We start from the raw sequence: 17,989 nt of genomic DNA on the forward strand, positions 1-17,989 counted from the left end.
ACACAGCGTTTCAATAATTACTCCATTATGCTTCCTCCCCTACTGAGAAGACCTCTTCAAAGCACGTTTATTTAAAGTTAATAGTGGCTAATCCCAGCAGGTCAAATAATTACATTACTTCACATCTTAATAAAATGCAAACAGTATCTGCAAATTAATGCATATAATACACATATAGTACATACATATATAGTACACTCTGTCTGAAGAACTTTTCTTAGATCTGAAGGAATGTAAATACAAATTGTATGTAAGAGTCCAGCTTCAATACATCAACACTGACAGTATCACCTGTAAGTATCTACATTTTAATACATTTTAAATCTTAAAGACATTACAGTCAGTTAATATGTTTATGTTTAGGTCTACTTGCCATCACCCAAATATTTACTTCCTCATTAAAAGAGATTTCAAATGGAGTAAAAGATGTGAAGGAAAATTAAAGAGGTTTTAATTTTTTCTTTCCCAATTGTCATAACGTAATGTGGGTAAGCAGTCAAACTTCATACAAAAAGGCAAAACTGTGAATTTTAACAACTAAAGGACAATTACCTGGTTCACTTTCCTTTGAAGACATTCCAACAACTTAAATGATTGTTTCCTAGAAGTTTAATAATAAAAAAACCAAAGTCAAAACTAAACAAATGGGACATTGTGTATCTGCTTATGGAAAAATCTGTATAAACAAACTAAAGAGAGAAGATCAGTTTTAATTTTTAAGAAAATAATAAAATATTACATTTTATCATGGCACAATGAAGCATACTGTCTAAGTGCTGCATCATTGAAAAGATAATATACTGTATATGTATAGTATTTTTAATACATTGCCTGTTTTCTGTTTAAAGGTGGATGGTTGATTGATGCTTAGTTACTTATAGTATAGTAAACTGACTTTTGAGAAAGGGGGTAGATTGTTTTTCTATTTCATTTCATTCAAAACTTTATATCAATGTGAAATATTGATTTTAAACTGCAAATGAATTAAATAAACATGGTTTAATGAAATAACATGTGGTCACAAACATCTGTTAGAAAACACGACCCTCACCGAACCCAAAGCCGATAATTAAGAGCACTTAGAGACTTCACACGGTTTTTTAGTAATGAAGACCAGAAAAATGGTTAGCCCTCAGGATAACATCAAATATGTCATTAAATGATAGGTTAAGTGCGACAACAGGCAGGGAAATTACCTGCAGCTGTTCCTCTCCACAAACCAACAATTCATGATGCCCAAGTCACATTTGAGTTTCTTTTAATAATTCTCTGTAAGGTTAAACGTTTCAAATCACTGAGAAAAAAAATGCTGCAAGTTCAGACAGTAGGCTATTATAATATCCCAGCAACATGGCAAAAATAGTCATTACTACTCAGAAAGCTTACACTGAACAAAGAGAACGGATGTGTGGGCAATTCCCGTACAGCATGGATGAAAGTTTGGGGGGAGGGAGGTGACGTATAGGAGAAAAGGGGTTGAAAAAATAATAATAAAAAAAAGGTCCTCCACCCACATGGGTCAGCATAAGGACTGGTGCACACCAGTAAGGAGGGGGAGGGCCTACAAGCAGAATATTTAAGATGCTGATTCAGAGCAGGGCTCGAGAGAAACAGGACAGAGCCTTGGTTAGCAGCACTAAAACGTTGCCTTTTGACTTCTTTCAGAAACAGAAGCTCTTTAAAAAATTTTTTTAAAAGCATCAAGTCCAAAAGGATTAACGTATCTAGACATGACTAAAATCAATCTGAGCATCCTAGCTTTAGGCGTCACACTGCTTCTGCTAAGGACCGGCGCCCAGAACCCCAAGAAGAAGCCGGCTCCGTCCAAACCCCCCAAGGTTCAGTGCTGCGATGAGGTGCGCTCGCTCAAGGTCCAGGTGGCCAACCTGACCAGTCTGCTTGAGGAGTTGGGCCACAAGCAGAAGACGGACATGATGAACGTCGTGAGGCAAATCATGGAGCTGGACAAGCAGGACCACCAGCTGGAGGGCCGGGTCACCGAGGCAGAGAGCAAGTACTCAGAGATCAACAACCGCGTGGAGATCATGCAGCTCCAGACTCTGCAGTCGGCAACCCAGACTTCCTCAGGTGAAAAGAGGATGTCATGTTTTAGCTGGAATTTTATATGAGTAGCACTTGTTTGTATCAACTTGAGGCATATTTCTGTGATTTTTAACCACTCGAGAAAGGTGAAAATTGGCCACATGTGGAGAAAATTACCACTGTTTACAGTTCAGCTTAACCCGTTACTTCTTCAGACTGTTGTTGGACAGCTGTTGTTAAATCTTTCACGCATGGTCTAGAAATACGGAAGAAAAAACACTAATTTTAAAAACTACAGGTGCACGGATCATGTCTGACCTGGCCAATACCGGTTTCTGGTTTTCTTTGAGCTCTGAGCTCCTGAATCCAACTCTAACCAACTGCAATTTCATCTATGACAAATAAAAGAGACTAGAAATGTTGCAGATTCTTTTAAGGTAAAAGTTTTGAAAACACGGAATTTAAAAAATCCAAGATCATCTTCCTGATCTTAGTTATAACTAATCTCAAAAAAGTGTACCAAAGTTGATGGTTGATAGACTAAACTAGAGGAGTTCTTAGTGTTGCTTCTTAAATGAGTAGGGGAAGTAAAGTCTGATTTTGCAGTATTTAAGATCTTGAACATCAATTAGAGCAAATCAAGAAAAAATTACCCATACTGATTTCTAAAGGATTGATTGGTAAATCTCTACTCAAGTTATCCTGTTGAGTTTTTATTTATTAGTAAGTAGCACATTTTTTGAAAAATATCCAACTCTCCACTGAAATGTATTTACTTCAGCTGCAAAGTACTGTAATCATCTGTGCTTTGTGGGCCCCGTGAGCCGCTGTGAATCTGTAGACAGGTAGATTACAGTGCACACGGCAAGCTGCACAGCAGCAGGATAAAGCATTAATTTGGAAAATACAGAGTCCCGTCTGCATGCATAGCTCCCACACAGCCGTATGCACTCAGAGACTCAACCCAACCAATCAAAACAGTAATTGGGCCTTCTGTTGTTTCTGGTACTTTTGCTGTGTGGTCTAATGGAGCCACATGTGTGATGAAAGGAGGAGAGAACAGAAAGGCCTTTCTAAAGCTTGAGTCAATCTGGGATTGGAGAGCAGGATAGGAAGTGATGCACAGATTAGAAAATGTTGATGGGGTTCCTCAGTTCTCAACAGCTATAAAGCTCATATCGACCTCATAAAGCTTTTAATTACATCACCATACCATGAAAGAGGAACCTACAAAAATCATGTAGCACATAGTCCAGATTCATTCCATTTGTTTTGTTTTTGATGAGAGCTAAAAAGCCATTTTTGCATCTGTAAAGTCACTCAGACAACCATAGAGCTGAATATATAGGAACCCCTTTTCTGAAATATGCTCATGAAACTGCATATGCTTTTAGAATAACTTAATGTCCTTCTTTTCCAGATGCCATATATGACTGCGCATCCCTTTATGGAAAAAGCTACAAGATCTCTGGCGAGTACAAGCTCCCTAAAGACGAGTTTCTGGGTGCACCTGAGCTCAGCGTAAGTCCACGGTTTGAGTTCAGAGCAGTTCCTTTTCCACTTAGCATTCAGTAGCGATGCAGGAAAACAAACGCTCTTCTGTTTCAGGTCTTCTGCGATATGGAGACAAACGGAGGGGGTTGGACTCTGATTCAGCGGCGCAAAATTGGCCTGACTTCCTTCAACCGAGACTGGAAGCAGTACAAAAACGGCTTTGGATCCATCCGCGGAGACTTCTGGCTGGGCAACGACCACATCTTCCGCCTAACGAGGCAACCCAGCACACTGCGGATCGAGCTGGAGGTAAGTGTTGGAACTTTTGTCGAGCATGAACCATTTCATAGCCAAAAGCAAGCAGACAGAACCATATTACGTCTGTTTGAGTATAAAAATTAGTAATAAATCTTACTAATTGCAGAGATGGAGAGCCAATAACCTCTGTTTTTACAACCCTTCCTGACTAAATCACTGTATATGTGTTTAAACGCAGGACTGGGAGGGACAGACACGCTATGCTGAGTACGGCTTTTTTACTGTGGGCAATGAACTCAACAGCTACAAGCTCTTCATCGCCAACTACAGCGGGAACGCCGGAGACTCCCTACGCTACCACAACAACACCAACTTCAGCACCATGAACAAGGACAACGACAAATGCGTGGATGACTGCGCTGCCCTGCGCAAAGGTGATCTACTGGCACTGATGTAGCCAAAGCTTCCAGAAAGGTAATTACAGGTGGATAAAACATAGGCAGATCCTGATTCATTTCCCTCCGCTGCTCCTAGGTGGTTACTGGTACAACTGCTGCACCGACTCCAACCTGAACGGTGTTCTTTATCGTTACGGTGAGCACACAAAGGGCACTGACGGGATCACTTGGTACGCCTGGCACGGTCCCAACTACTCCCTGAAGAGAGTGGAAATGAAGGTACGGCCGGTGGGTTTCCAACCCTAAGCCTCAGCTGTGTCTACCGGCTCAAGATCGTAAATCTCTCTTAACGCTTTTATGACCAAATTGTGTTTTCAACTTAAGAGCAAAGCGAGTAATACATTTTTGATGGCCTGTTTTTACAGTCAAACAATTTTGTGTTTGTAAATTGTCAGGGGGGCGGGGTTTGCATTCATTAGTAACATTTTAGTTTTTTTAAGTACTAAATGTGCCATTTTAAACCACTGTCCCTTACGGGCGACTGGATTTTAATCAGTTCTCTCAAATTCATGAAAGCACTACGTTAGGTTTTAGTTAATATTGGTTATAGTGGAGGTCATAGGGCATTTGTAGGGCATATTTAAAGATTTAAAGAATAGTGTTTGTGAATTGTTGATGGGATATGACCTACACCAAAAGGTATTTCCAATAAGTAGTGTCTGATGAAATGTCATGATGGAAATATGTAATTTGTAAACTGTGTACAGGTTTTGAATGATGCCATTTAATGTGATGGAAAAATAAAGATATTTTTTAAAAGAAACACGACACAAGGTCTCATTCAGATGTGGAACATTGTACCCTGTGATTAACCCAGAAGTGATTTGTGCTCCGCCAGGGTCAGAAGCTGACATCCTGCCCAAAGGTCCTAAAACACATGACCCAAATACAGGAAAGAGAGACCACACATGTTGTACCGTCTAGTTAAATACCGCTGAGATTTCTACTTGAAGAGCAAAACACCATTTTATTGTTTACGACCTAGAAGGAATTTCTTACAGCAAGTGCTCCCTTTATAAAACCAGAAATCAGTTTTAAGCAACATGTTCAATGAAATCCTAAGTAAAACACAACTTTTATCCCATAGGCAAAAATGAACACAGAAGAATACTAGAGCTGTGACAACATATTCTAAAACTGACAAAAATTACTGCATTTTAAGGGTTTTCCAAATATGTGAGCCCCCTTTAGCTAAATCTGTAATTCGGCAGTAGTGCAGGGAGCAAGTACAAGAGGCACTTACCATGGTGATAAACTTTATCACCATAAAGGGAGCAATGACAAGGAATATTGAGGGTTGGGTTGCTGTAAATTGGTGGCTCCAGTTTTTCGGTGGACTTTAAATGTTAACGGTGCTCTCCAAAGAGGCTTTTACCATCAGTGTTATGGTAAGTATTATAGGCTTCTAGAAAAAATTTAAATCTGATGAAGTTGCATCTGAAAAAAGATGCAACTATTAGAGTTTTGATGTAGGTTCTGTCATATTTAGTCATGTTGTTAAAAGATTTGTAATGGATGTGGACATTACAAGAACATTAAAGAATAGCACAGTAGCAAGTTCCAGAAACTTTAGCTGTGTTTCAAGGTATAGAGCAGAATAACAGTAACAAGACACAATCAGCTGGCGATCAACCAATGAATTGTAACTGAGACGTACAAAAAAAGAAAAAAAAAAAAAAAAAAACTTTTTTCCGATAAGTCAACATGCAAGAATGTGGCAAAAACAACATTCTTGGGTCTGGAAGTTGTTACTGAAGAAAAAAGGACTCAAAGTTTGATTGTTTCAGCATAAGTGAGGTGGAAATGAAGTCAGAGTAAGCACAGAGATGTGGAAAGTCACTAAAAAAAAAACTATTTTATGCCATGTTAAGGCATGTCTGTGGGAGAGAGAGAACGAGAGAGAGATTCAGCAGATAACAGGAAAGCTAAAGGGATTGGAGAAAGTTTTACTGTTCTTTGTCTTCTCAGCTCTGGTCTGTTATGTTATGTCTACATTTTTGTAATTAAGGTAAATGTCTACATCTGTAGGAAATATAGAATGTAGTGCAAATTTGACTCTGTTAATCAAACTAATATGAGATTCTAAAGACTATTTAAAATGTAAACTCTATTATCATTTTGTCATTATTTTAAAATATTTGTAAAAAAAAAAAAAAAAAGATCTACAGCAACTTTTCTCTTACACAGTGTGACATAGCCTGTACCTCCAATATATCTCATATAAAAATGACTTCTCAGAGAAGCTACAGTGCCTTGTGAAAGTATTCTGCCCCATTGAACTTTTCAAAGAAAAGCAGCAAGAGGTTGAAAAGTTCAAGGGGCCGAATACTTTCCCAAGGGACTTTATGGTAGGCAGTTATATTAAAAAGCTGTTCATTCTTTTATAAGGTAGTTATTTAAAGAGAAACTGGAATCAACCAAGTTATTTTTACACAGATCAAAACTTCACAAAAATAAAAAATTTAAAATTTACCATAAAACTTCAATCAATGAATCTTTAACAGTTACAGAATTAAACCATCAGTTCAGATTTTCTAAAAAGTCATAGTTATAAATAAAATAACGTTTCAAAAACTGCAAGAGTAGCCCCAAACACAACTAAAAAGTCTCCAACAAATATCAACAATACCTGCAGAAATTAAAGCATTTTTCCTAACAGTGCCAGCTCTGAATAAAGACGACACTTTCATTGTACTTTTGCAAAGCCGAGGCAAAATCTTTTATGGGAAATCCTAGAGAGGTGAGAACCAGATGGGGCTAACACCAGAGTGCCGGCTCCCATCATTCATCATCATCACGGCTCCCAAGAAATTGAAAACAGGCCCTGAAGAAACACAAGTCCAGACACTCACAGATGAAAAGGAGGCGAGCGTCCAATTAGATGGCTGGAAAACAGATTTCTCTGTGCCATGCCAACAGTATAGAAAGGAAAAGGACAAGAAAACTGCATGGAAAAATTGACAAAAGATATCCAAACCTTGTACCACAGGGTAACATGAGAAGTACAATATAATTTCTTTGCGAATTTTTTTAGATGGGACTTTGAATTTCAGATGCAACAACACGTTCTAGAGAGATTCTTAACACTACTGATCACCTTATGAATTCTACAATCAAATAAGTCAGGTGAACAAAAAAGCAAAATGAAACCTGGTCTCTTTCACTTAGAGATTGTGTTTCTAATGGCTGAATTAGTTCAATACTTACAAAGGCGAGCTTGCTTTTTGGAAGAGTAATTCATGAATTTTCAGCACTCCCACCTGATTAGAGACTCCAAGATGAGGGGAGAGGGGCCTTTCTGGAACTCCAGCTCCTTGTAATGCAGCGCCTTGGCGTAGGCACGACATTTGGCGGCTCTCTCTCCAAGCAGAACGATGCCATTATCGTCTCTGAGGGGCAGAGGGCCCTGGAAAAGGAAATGGAGCCATATAAAATAACCAAACCTTTCTTTTTCCCCCCAAATGAAAACACAACCGAGTAAAAATACATAAGTCATTTTTAATTTAACCTCCACGTGGCAATTAGCAGCTAAAGTTTTTATTTTCAGTGGGCTTGAGTAGCAGTCCAACCAGGAGTCTCTTTTTTCTCTTTTTTGAAGTAACGACCAAACCATGAGAGTCTCAGTTCTCAAAGTGACGCTATTGTTGCTAAACGGCCCAGGTTGTGTGGTCTGTCATCAAGTCTTCACCAGCTGTTTCAGATTCCTCTTCCAGTAAAATAATCAGATGGTAAGATGGAAGCTGAGAAATTTGTTTTTATTCCTGTTGCAAGTTTGAATGCAATGCTTTTGCGATCATTTCTTAACTGAAGAAGGATTCAGGCCTGCATTGACCTTTAGTGCGTAAAGTCACCATCTTTGGAAAGTGGCCCACTCCGACATGATGGATGTCAAACAATCTAAACAAACAGTTGGTAGCCTAAAATCACTTATTTAGCTGATTTCACTGGAAAATTGGTCAATGGTTACTGCGTGAATGATTGCACAAACCGACAAGGATGCAAACCAAACTTTGTTTATAGTAAACCTTTTAATAGCGAAAAAAGACTGCCCCAAAAGCAGGAAGCGGTGCAGAGCATTCTGGGTAAATACAACCAAAACAAACACTTATGTCTAGCGCTAGTGGGAAAAATAGCTTGTGGTCTTTCACCAAAGACAAGAGAAATCATAAAACCCCGTAAATCTGACACCACTACATTTTGGTTTACTTTTTGTGAAGAATGAAGTTGTGCTCAGTGTCTTCTACAGAGGTTTTCATTTTTCCTTCAGTATTTCTTGGGGAGGAGGGGAACAGGTTTTTAAAGGGTTTGGATTCCTTGGTGCATTTTGAAAGAATCGCAGCAGCTGAAAATGTAACAAATGTTGCAGTTTTGGTTCCCAGTTGAATCAAATTTACCAAACTATCTGGTGTAAAAACAACACAACTCTCCTTCAGTGTAAGGGAAAACACAGGAATACAATAATGTAGCCTGTACTCTTATTATACCGTATCTTCCGGACTATACGTCCAGAGTATAAAGCGATTCAAAAATCATGATATGACAAGGGATTGTGTGATTTTATGCACTTTCCTGCTTACCTTATCACTGTGTTCCATGAATTCTGCCAAGTTAAGCAGCGTTTGCGTGACCTCGGCTATATCTTGAGAGGTGAGAGCTAACTCGATGCTGCGGATGAGCTCATCCTGCTGGTCTTCACTCAGCTCCGACCAACAGGACAGAAAAGCAGCATTGAACAGGTCTCTGAAGCACAGAAAAGACAGCTGGATTTAGTTTAAAGAAAAGAAAATGTGTGAGTAAACATGACAATGTAAGTATTTTGCAGAAGCAGGAACTAGTAAGAAGGCAATCCAGGGTTAGCCTTCAGCAAGCAAAATGTAAGACTTTTTAAGACTTTTCAATCCCACTTTGAGTAAAATTTAAGATTAAAAAAACTGTAAATTTAGAGGATATTGCTGCATTACAATCAAGATCAAGCATAGCAGAAACTGTGAACCTGGCTTAGTGTCCATGATAGAGGCAGAAAAGCTAGCTAGTTAGCTATCAAAGGTATATTAGCGGCCTAGAGTCACATAATTCAATAAAGATGTTTGTGACCGAACTGTTGTGGCAAATAGTCCTGCCACAACAAAATTTAAGACCTTTTAATGTCACCTTCATTGAAATTTAAGACCAAATATAGGGAGTAGATGGGGGATCTCGCTGCATTACAAACAAACCAACAACTGAACCCTTTGTGTCCATGCTAAGAAAGCCATCTAGCTAGCAGGGGATATTAGTAGCTAGCTGTTGTTAGCCTGGAGCCACAAAATTCAATGAAGATGTTTGGTGCGATTTAATACTTTTGATTGACAGAAATGTCCCACAAGTAAAAAAAAAACACACATGAAATAGTTTTGCTATGACAAAATTTAAGACCCGCGATTAACATATTTATGCTCAACTTATATTTTCTGTAGATAATCAAGACATTTTAAGGCCTTAATTTTAGACACACCAATTTAAGACTTTTTAAGGTTGCTTCATTTATTTAACATGAGAGTGTGCATATTAATGAACGTCCAATATTGTCGTAAATATACCATATTTAGCTTAATGCTAATTTCCATCCGAAGACCCATCTACATACATTCAAACTTATAAACGAGTGCAGACACGCAGCTGTATATTTATAGGATCATTGTACAGCCAGATGTGATGAGGTTTTGCAGCTGTACTGCAGGAAAAAGTCCAAACTTACTTGTGTCTTCTCTTTAAAAAAAACTATGGGAATGCTTTTACTCACTGTGGTTTATCACAGTTGTTAAAGTTTCAAAAAAGAAAAAAAAAAGAAAGAGGAGCATTACTTTGTGGAGGAAGTAAACGTTAAAAAGTAGACGTGTCAGTCACGCTGTACCTGGCTAGAGGGATGTACGTTTGCGCCAGAGACCAGCACGATCGCAGAGCCGGGGAGGACGACTCTTTGAGCAGGACCACGCTCAGACGCCTCAGCCACTCCAGCCAGTCATCTTTGGACACTTTTCGAGCGGCACCCCAGGCCTTAGAAAAGAAAAAGGCAAGGATTTAAAGCTGACTGGGAACTGTGTGGGAGCATCAGTTTTTCCAGACCTCACATTCGAACTGCGCCGTGATCCCTGTGCGCTCCAAAAGTTTGCACCTGCAAGCCATTGAGCTCTGCTGCTCGTTTTGAGGAGGGTTTTCATTTCAACTAGTCGCCAATTTGTTGATTCATATTTTTTGAGAAGAAATAAACTGTGGCCTTTCAGTCAGAGTTGTTTACTAGGTGTGACATCAACACCAGCAGAGATTCCAGTAAACAAACACTAGGCTCTAAGCGCTGCAATCTTTCATTATAGGAACATGTCGCTTTTGAAGAAAGGAAACTGCTAAGCGCCCACCTTCTGGAGTGCGGTCGTGCTAACATGGAGTTTCTTCATGGGGCCTGGCTCTATGGGGCCGCTGACCAGAGTGTCACCTTGATTGCCCCGAATCTGCCGGTGTTGAAAAATTAAAGGGTCCTCTTCCTCCTCTGCGAGAGTGTAACCCTATCATAAACAACACACACACAGAGGCCCCAAGCAAACAGCCCACACACATTCAAACAGTTGATCAAAGCTACAAAACATGTTTTATGAATGAACGCAGAAGGATATCTCCTCCCATCTGGGCTGTTTATAAACAAAAGTTTGGACGCAACATATTTATTTTATGATGTTTAAGTCATGTGAAGGCATTTGGTGTCACAGAGAAAATAAATATTCAAACCAGATGGGAGCATGAGAGTGCTTAACGATGAACAATGTGAATATGTCGGGAGCTACTCACTTTCACAATGCGACATATCAAAATGTCGTAGCGCTGGTGATTGATCCGGTGCTTCAGCATCACTTTGTTCACCATAGGGATGAAAATCTGGTACTGGAAACAAGAAAGAGTAAATAAAAATCTCTGTGGATTTTCTGTGGTTTGGTTTGCAACTTCAACCACAAGATAAACGCAGATCAAAGTCCTTCTCTGAAGCCTACAGAGCTAAAAGCAGCGCTGGCGGTTCAGAGGTCACACCTCAAAACAATGCAAGTGTTTTTGGGTGTAAACTAGAGGGCTTGTGGGGAGAAGAGAGGCTACATGTGACCTCATCCACTCATAAACATTGCCTCCCCAAAGGGGAACCATTCGGTGACATAAGCAGTCTGGCAGGAAGTAATTCAGACTGAGCGTTGCGCCTCGCCTCAGCTGAAATTACAGGGAGCTTCGGAGGCTAACACGGCTACCTTCTTCCCCAGCTGGAACACCAGCGAGGACAGGGTGTCCATGGCAGTGGAGCGCAGCTCCGGCGTGCTGTCCAGAGTCCGAACAATCGGGTGGATAATGCGGGAAGCATAGTCTGTGAAGTCCAAGGACTCCGTTAGACGGTCGAGCGTCTCCAGGGCGACCCTGACCCAGAGAAAAACCAGGAAATATGTTGGCAAGATGTTGAAAGATGCAAAGACAAAAAGAGAACCATCTGAAAGTATAACAGATGTAAAAATAGAGGTGGCACACACCAGTCTACGAGTTACTGCATTTCTATTACAAGTATGAGCTAAACGCCCACGTTCAGCTGACGTCAAAAAAATATTTCGCAATCGCAGTGTTCCCATTAAATAAGAAATTATATTAAAATCAAATGTGAATACGTTTGTGAATACATGATGAGTCATTAAAAATCATGGGGCAACAAACGTTTTCCCTCACAAGAGATTCATGTTTCAGTGTGTTCAGCCAATCTTACTGTGGTGCGTTGGCGCGACAAGCACCATAGGAGTGCCTACGTATATATTTATATGATAGTCAGTCATTTAACTGAACAGCTATGGATTCGACACTTTCAAATTACCAACTGAACTTTTGATGAACTGAGATGCGTGGAGCCGGCTGTGTACTGTCCAAAGAGGCCAATGCCTAAAATCAGGCCACTGCTGCTGATAAAGTTCACATGGTGTGACTTGTGAAAAAAAGTGTCTCCACTGCAGCTCTATGAAATATGTAAATTTTCATACGGCTGAAAAACCATCACATGCTAGAGCAAAAACTTTTATCAAAAATAGTGAGGAGTTTTTCTAAATTGCAGTGTTTCTTAATTCCAATATGCACAACTTTATGGTCAGTGGAAACACAGCTGGAGTCTTGAAAACCTTTAGATGTGCCTTTACAACAAACAACCCTCAAAGGGCTAACATACACATACCCACATAACATCTACAGTGTAATCATGTTGTAATATCTTTATTTATTGCAATAAGCTGTTCAATAAAACTAAATGAGAACCGCCATTTGCAATACTGACTTGCGAGCCTGGAGCGGCACATCAGGGGCATCAAATAGCTTGACAATAGGAGGCAGCAATAAGTGGAGGTAGTCATCCAGGTTGGCACCAAACAGCTGGATCGCGTTCAGCAGCTGGAAGAATAAAAATACGTTAACAGACTTTCAGCTTTCTGTAGGTTTAGGGAAAAAATGCTAATTTCTTTTAACCTATCACAAATATTACATAACCTATTGCAAGGAAGATTAATATCTACTAGAGGAATTCAGTTGTCATTTTTGTTTCATTTCTATGTCTAGATTTTGAAGGAAAGAAAAATGTGAAACTTTGTGAATGTAGGGTATATATAGTTAGCGTTTCCAACCTAAAGGCAAAAAATAAATAAATCTAAAAATCATCTTCTGTTTTGTAAATTCAGTGCAATTATTCCATGACAAAAGAGGAATTTATAGTGAAAACTGCATTTATTACGATATCCATATTTAACAACATTGGTTGATTCTTTTTCATTTCTGGTTAAAGGTATTAAAAGGCATTGTGGAAGGTCCAAAAAGTTTCAGGCTGCAGACCTGAAACTGGACGGAAAAAGCATGAAACATGATTCTAAACAAACCATCCCACATGGAGCATGGTGATGGCAGCATCATGCTGGGGAGAAATGAGAGGGAGGGTAATGCAGAGCTGGACAGAACCTGAGCTACACTGAAATAGTTTATATCAAATCATAATCATGTATTAAAATGGTCTAGTCAAAGACCATTTGACTAGACCTTCAGCCCTAAATCAAAATTTGAATACAGATGTTCCTAAAACCTAGTCAATAAATCTGAGCATGAGCCGTTTTTATTTTGAAAAAATATATACGTATATATTCTTAACAGATCACTCGCTTCTTTCTAGAGGTCTACCACATAAAATACTCAAGTTTTTAGCTGTAAAACATGATAAAAAGACAAAAAGATGTTTTGCAATTTAACTCAGATTTTATGAATAGTATGGCAAAGTAATCTATAACCATAGATCGGCAGTTCATGTTCGCCAAATTCAGAAAACAGTATTTAGTAAAAAGCTGAGGATTGTCTAGTTAACTGTAGAGACGACGCTGCATGAAGAATACAAACTTATTGGGAGTGAGGAGGCTTGGACAAAACGAAGTGTTCTGGATAAGCAGTCCCAACGCGCACCATGACCACCTCTCCATGTCTAAAGTTCACATGGCGAGACGGCAGGAAGTCACAGTATTTATGTGTGTGAGTGTCTGTGTGTGGTGGTGGTGGTGGGGGGGCTGAGATGTTTTTCTTTTCCTCTCTATTTACTCCATTAGGTAACATGACTCCCAATTTCAATCTGTCGGTATCCTAGTCACCAGATTATGCTCCACACTAGCAACCAAGTTAGATTCTATCTTCTAATACTGTACACACCAAGACTGTAATGCCCCAAAGGAAAGCAAAGTGGATGACTACACTACTTATGGTTCTGTGTTTATGCTCTCTGCCCAAAGCCATGATTTAGCATTGGAGAGAAACCCTGACAACTGCTGGCAGTGGCTCCTGAAACCGAAGAGTGTGTTACCTCCAGATTTATGTTGTCTTTGAAATGACATATTAGAAGTGAAAAGCCTAAACCTGAAAGTTCTCAATGGGTACTGACAGCAACCGCAAACAGAAAACAACGCCCTAATAATGTCAGCTGCTGGTTGCATTCTGGGTGTAAAATAGCAGCAATAGTATTGAACAAAAACCCTCCTGGCAATACGAGGAAAATAAATATAATGGATAAAATGTGACATGTAATCCAGGTGCTGCGGCTTAAAGAGTGTGATTTATGATAAACAGCATGCCCAACTTCCAACTCATTAGATAAAACACTGCTGTCTGCACATAGCTTTATGTACCAATACTAATAAAGGGTCTTGAACTTTACGTCTTCTCAAATACCACTACTGTATATTTTCAGGAATGATATACAGAAAGCATTTTTAATGTTTATTATTCCCCTTACTCACATAAAAAGGCAGACTCCCTGTACATATTTAAGACAAGTAGTTTTATAAAACAACACTAGCTGGGGATATATTGAAAATCTGAAACTATTGCTTTAATTAAGTTTATGTGCTTCCAGTGTTTCTTTTCATAGAAAGTATTCCAGGGTAAGCGCTTCTGTGTTTTGGGTCTCATTCTAAACCCAAGACGCTCACACACACACACTATTCCGCTGTTTCTTTCTGTTAAACCAGAGTTGTTCCTCTCCACTGTTGCCCCATGCTTTCTCAGGATGTGGAATTGCAGCTACCATATTTTCTGGACTATAAATTGCTCTGGATTATAAGTCGTATTATAAAATGCATTAAGAAGAAAAAAAGAAACATATACAAGTTGTTCTGGACGAAGTAAGCTATGGAAAATGGGGGCGTCCAGGAAATACGGAAATTCAAAATCCGACGCTATGCTGAGAGTTTCCTTGGAAAGACAGAGATTGCAATTTATGATCTACTGAATCTGATTGGATCAGACCGAGTTCAAACTGCATGGAATAAAGTAGATCTGAAAGAACAAACCTGGATTAAATGGGATAGATTCATCATTGTGTAGCAAATTATTTATTATCATCAGTGGAAAAGCAATAATAATCAACTCTGATAATGGTCTTTGCAAACATAAAAGATTGACAGCACGCTCTGAATTACTGTTGCTACTTCTAATGCAGAATCAATAAATGCTAATACATTTGAAAATATGCCTGAATGCACTGTGTGTTGTACTGATTAATGTAACAGGCATATGAAGTAATGTTTCATAGTTCAATTGTTAGGTCAATATTTGTGTTTCACTGCATTAACAGATATATTGCCAGAAAGACTTAAATTAAATGCTAAATGCATGTAGCACTTTGAGGAGTCCAACTAAATGGTAAATAATAATAAAATAATATAATTGAGAAAGAGCTAGTATAAACCACCAGAGTCAGAGTCATTAAAAAAAGCATGCAAAATAATCATGTGTTTATGTATCAGTTACCAACAGGGTTAGATAATTTCATTATGTTTAAATCAGATGGCAGAGCTAGAGACATGATTTGATTAAACCTCTGGTTAATTTCATAAAAGGAGAACAAAGACTGCCTCCAGTCCACATTAATAAGTAAACACACAACAAAACCTTCTTTCATGACAACATTACCTTTATAGAGACAAAAGAATGAATTAAGTTTAAATTAGTTCATTTCTTTTATATTCAGAAGCCGGCTGAATGCAGTGCTATTTCTCATTTTAGGGGGAAAATATGTCCAATTCTTGTAAGCTGAAATCTATTCAGAGTAAATTAGCTGATTAACTCAAACACATTCAGATGTTTAAAGAGATGCTAGAGGAAGTTGTGAACGGGAGGCAAAACGCAGCAGTATTCTGCGTCTTCTACCTTGATGGTGACGCTGCGGCCGGTGCTGCTATCATGCATGAAGACACGCAACATGTGTGGGATGAGCTGAGGCAGGTAGAGCTTGAACTCTCCGCCCAGAGCCACTACAATTTGCTCGATGAGGAGGATGATGGTGTTCTGCATGGGGTTGTTTGGTGTCCAGTACTCCTGCAGAACAAAACCAAAACACAGCATATCAGTGTTAATTAGAAGTCAATCATATGCACATCTCTGTTTTTTTTTTTAAAGTACACAACAAAGAACCAAAACGAGGATTGTGGTCAATGAAACACGTGCTGCCAGATTTACCTTGGGTGTGGCTCTTCATCTGAACATGGTGGGTCTGTTTGTTTTTTATTAATCTAATACACCTACCGGTACATGGAAATTATTTGCCATGTAGAAAACTGTTTCTCATCAAAACAGAGACTAGACTGATATTATTTTGAACACAATAGTGTTTAATAAATACAACATTGGCAGAAAACAGGGGAAGCTTCACCTTTTTGAAATATTTTATCTTCATCTCTACTAGTGGCATAGTTTAGCTTCACCTTCTTCAAATTCTGTTTTAAAAATGGAATTTGTTTCTTTGCATATTTTACTGCATTTCTAACATTGTATAGAAAAAGCTTAATTGGCAAATCTGCAGAATGTGAATCTGATTAATTGTCAGAATAATCAATACGTGCAGTTTTAATCTCTGAAAATCTGCTGCTCATATGTTTGAAATAAAATGTGATTCAATCCTTTCTTCAATTATTTGTGAACTGATGTTATTCTCATTTTATGAAGACGTATGCATTAACTCACTGAGCGTGCTCCATTTAAGGAAGTGCAGAAATTGGTCAGAATGTGTTTCCATCTATAATCTGAATGAGAGAAAATGTCTGGACTGAATTTTCTCTGGAAACCCTGAATTTCCAGATGCCAGAAGCAAAGAGGAAGATTAGATGGCAGGGAAAAGGAGACAGTTTCCTGTCAGGTGGAACCGATATTGTGTCTCTTGTCTGTCTGTGATACTGTGTTGGAAAACCCAGGCACGACCAAGCAGTACGACTAAAATAAAAAAAATTTAAAAAGACCGACTGTTAAAGTCGAAGGCTTGAAGTCACAAAATCAGTCAATCAGTCGGTGGGTTTCATCTGTGGTGAAGTTAAACAGCCCCCCCCCTTCCTGCCCTGCCTGCCCATGGCAGTACATCTTGAATAGCTAGAGCAGCCCCCTCATCTGGATGCAGAAGCAGAACTGCAGCAATAATGAATAGATCCTTTGTTTCACTTGCCCTTTATTAACTGGTTGGGGCAGAAGGCGCAGCGGTTTACTTCTCTCCATTACTCTCCATCACAAGGAGTTACCACCACCCAGGAGGTTTGCGAACCCTGGTTCAGAATCAGAATCAGATTATATCCTGATTCTGATACAATTTCTTTGTATCAGAATCAGGAGACGTCTTTTCCTTTCCATATGATTATGTGCTAGACAAGTGTATTTGTAAAGTGGGGGAGGGGCAATGGCTTTAACAGTAGCTCTGCATCACATGATGGGCTGAAAGCCACAAACGATATGGGGTTACAGCTTAAGTAAGATTGGGTCCAAAGGAGGGAGGCAAACTTTGGAGACAGAATAAGTGCTAAAATATTTCTATCTGAACACTAAGGTTTATTGAGTATGAATCTAAACGCAAAAGCTCAGATTCTTCAATGACGGTTATGTTCATCACCCAATGTGCTGAAATCCTTTTAATGAATGAATAATGAATGCAGTTAATAGCTTACAGCTGTTTGTCTGACTCACTGGAAAAACAAGGATTACATAACGGAGAAGGAAGATGAAGAAAGCTGACAGAGCTACTCACTCTGATCAGGGTGAAGATGTCATCCATGTATGGCCGGATGTGAATCTTCACAAAGGACACAACCATTCCCATCTGCTGGAAGAGGAACTGCAAGAGAACAGAGTAAAACATTACACCTCATCAGTTAGAAAGAAAAAAAAGTGTTTTTAATTATCCG

At 39.1% G+C, this 17,989-nt stretch overlaps 2 protein-coding genes across 3 annotated transcripts in view; one reads left to right on the top strand and one right to left on the bottom strand.

The window, feature by feature from the left end:
* mtor (mechanistic target of rapamycin kinase) overlaps window positions 1-17,989 on the bottom strand; it is a 147,903-nt gene that overhangs the window by 85,698 nt on the left and 44,216 nt on the right. For both annotated transcript variants that reach the window (XM_028021230.1, XM_028021223.1), the window contains exons 20-28: window positions 17,833-17,919; window positions 15,975-16,142; window positions 12,577-12,689; window positions 11,522-11,684; window positions 11,076-11,168; window positions 10,649-10,795; window positions 10,147-10,289; window positions 8,831-8,993; window positions 7,514-7,659 (exon numbers count right to left, since the gene is read on the bottom strand). In XM_028021230.1, coding sequence (XP_027877031.1) covers window positions 7,514-7,659; window positions 8,831-8,993; window positions 10,147-10,289; window positions 10,649-10,795; window positions 11,076-11,168; window positions 11,522-11,684; window positions 12,577-12,689; window positions 15,975-16,142; window positions 17,833-17,919 — 1,223 coding nt within the window. The remainder of the gene's footprint in view (window positions 1-7,513; window positions 7,660-8,830; window positions 8,994-10,146; window positions 10,290-10,648; window positions 10,796-11,075; window positions 11,169-11,521; window positions 11,685-12,576; window positions 12,690-15,974; window positions 16,143-17,832; window positions 17,920-17,989) is intronic.
* On the top strand, window positions 1,586-5,021 carry angptl7 (angiopoietin-like 7). The gene is made up of 5 exons (XM_028021238.1): window positions 1,586-2,088; window positions 3,464-3,564; window positions 3,652-3,846; window positions 4,034-4,229; window positions 4,330-5,021. The coding sequence occupies exons 1-5, from the start codon at window positions 1,731-1,733 to the stop codon at window positions 4,497-4,499; spliced, it is 1,020 nt and encodes a 339-aa protein (XP_027877039.1). The 5' UTR covers window positions 1,586-1,730; the 3' UTR covers window positions 4,500-5,021.

The sequence above is a fragment of the Xiphophorus couchianus genome, chromosome 1 (assembly GCF_001444195.1).
Source record: "Xiphophorus couchianus chromosome 1, X_couchianus-1.0, whole genome shotgun sequence".
Classification (NCBI taxonomy): domain Eukaryota; kingdom Metazoa; phylum Chordata; class Actinopteri; order Cyprinodontiformes; family Poeciliidae; genus Xiphophorus; species Xiphophorus couchianus.

Excerpts from the sequence above, each read along its gene's own strand:
- angptl7 (XM_028021238.1), top strand. The coding sequence starts at position 1,731 with ATGACTAAAATCAATCTGAGCATCCTAGCTTTAGGCGTCACACTGCTT. Across the intron at positions 2,089-3,463 it reads GGCAACCCAGACTTCCTCAG|ATGCCATATATGACTGCGCA; the intron begins GTGAAAAGAGGA and ends CTTCTTTTCCAG. Across the intron at positions 3,847-4,033 it reads CACTGCGGATCGAGCTGGAG|GACTGGGAGGGACAGACACG; the intron begins GTAAGTGTTGGA and ends GTTTAAACGCAG.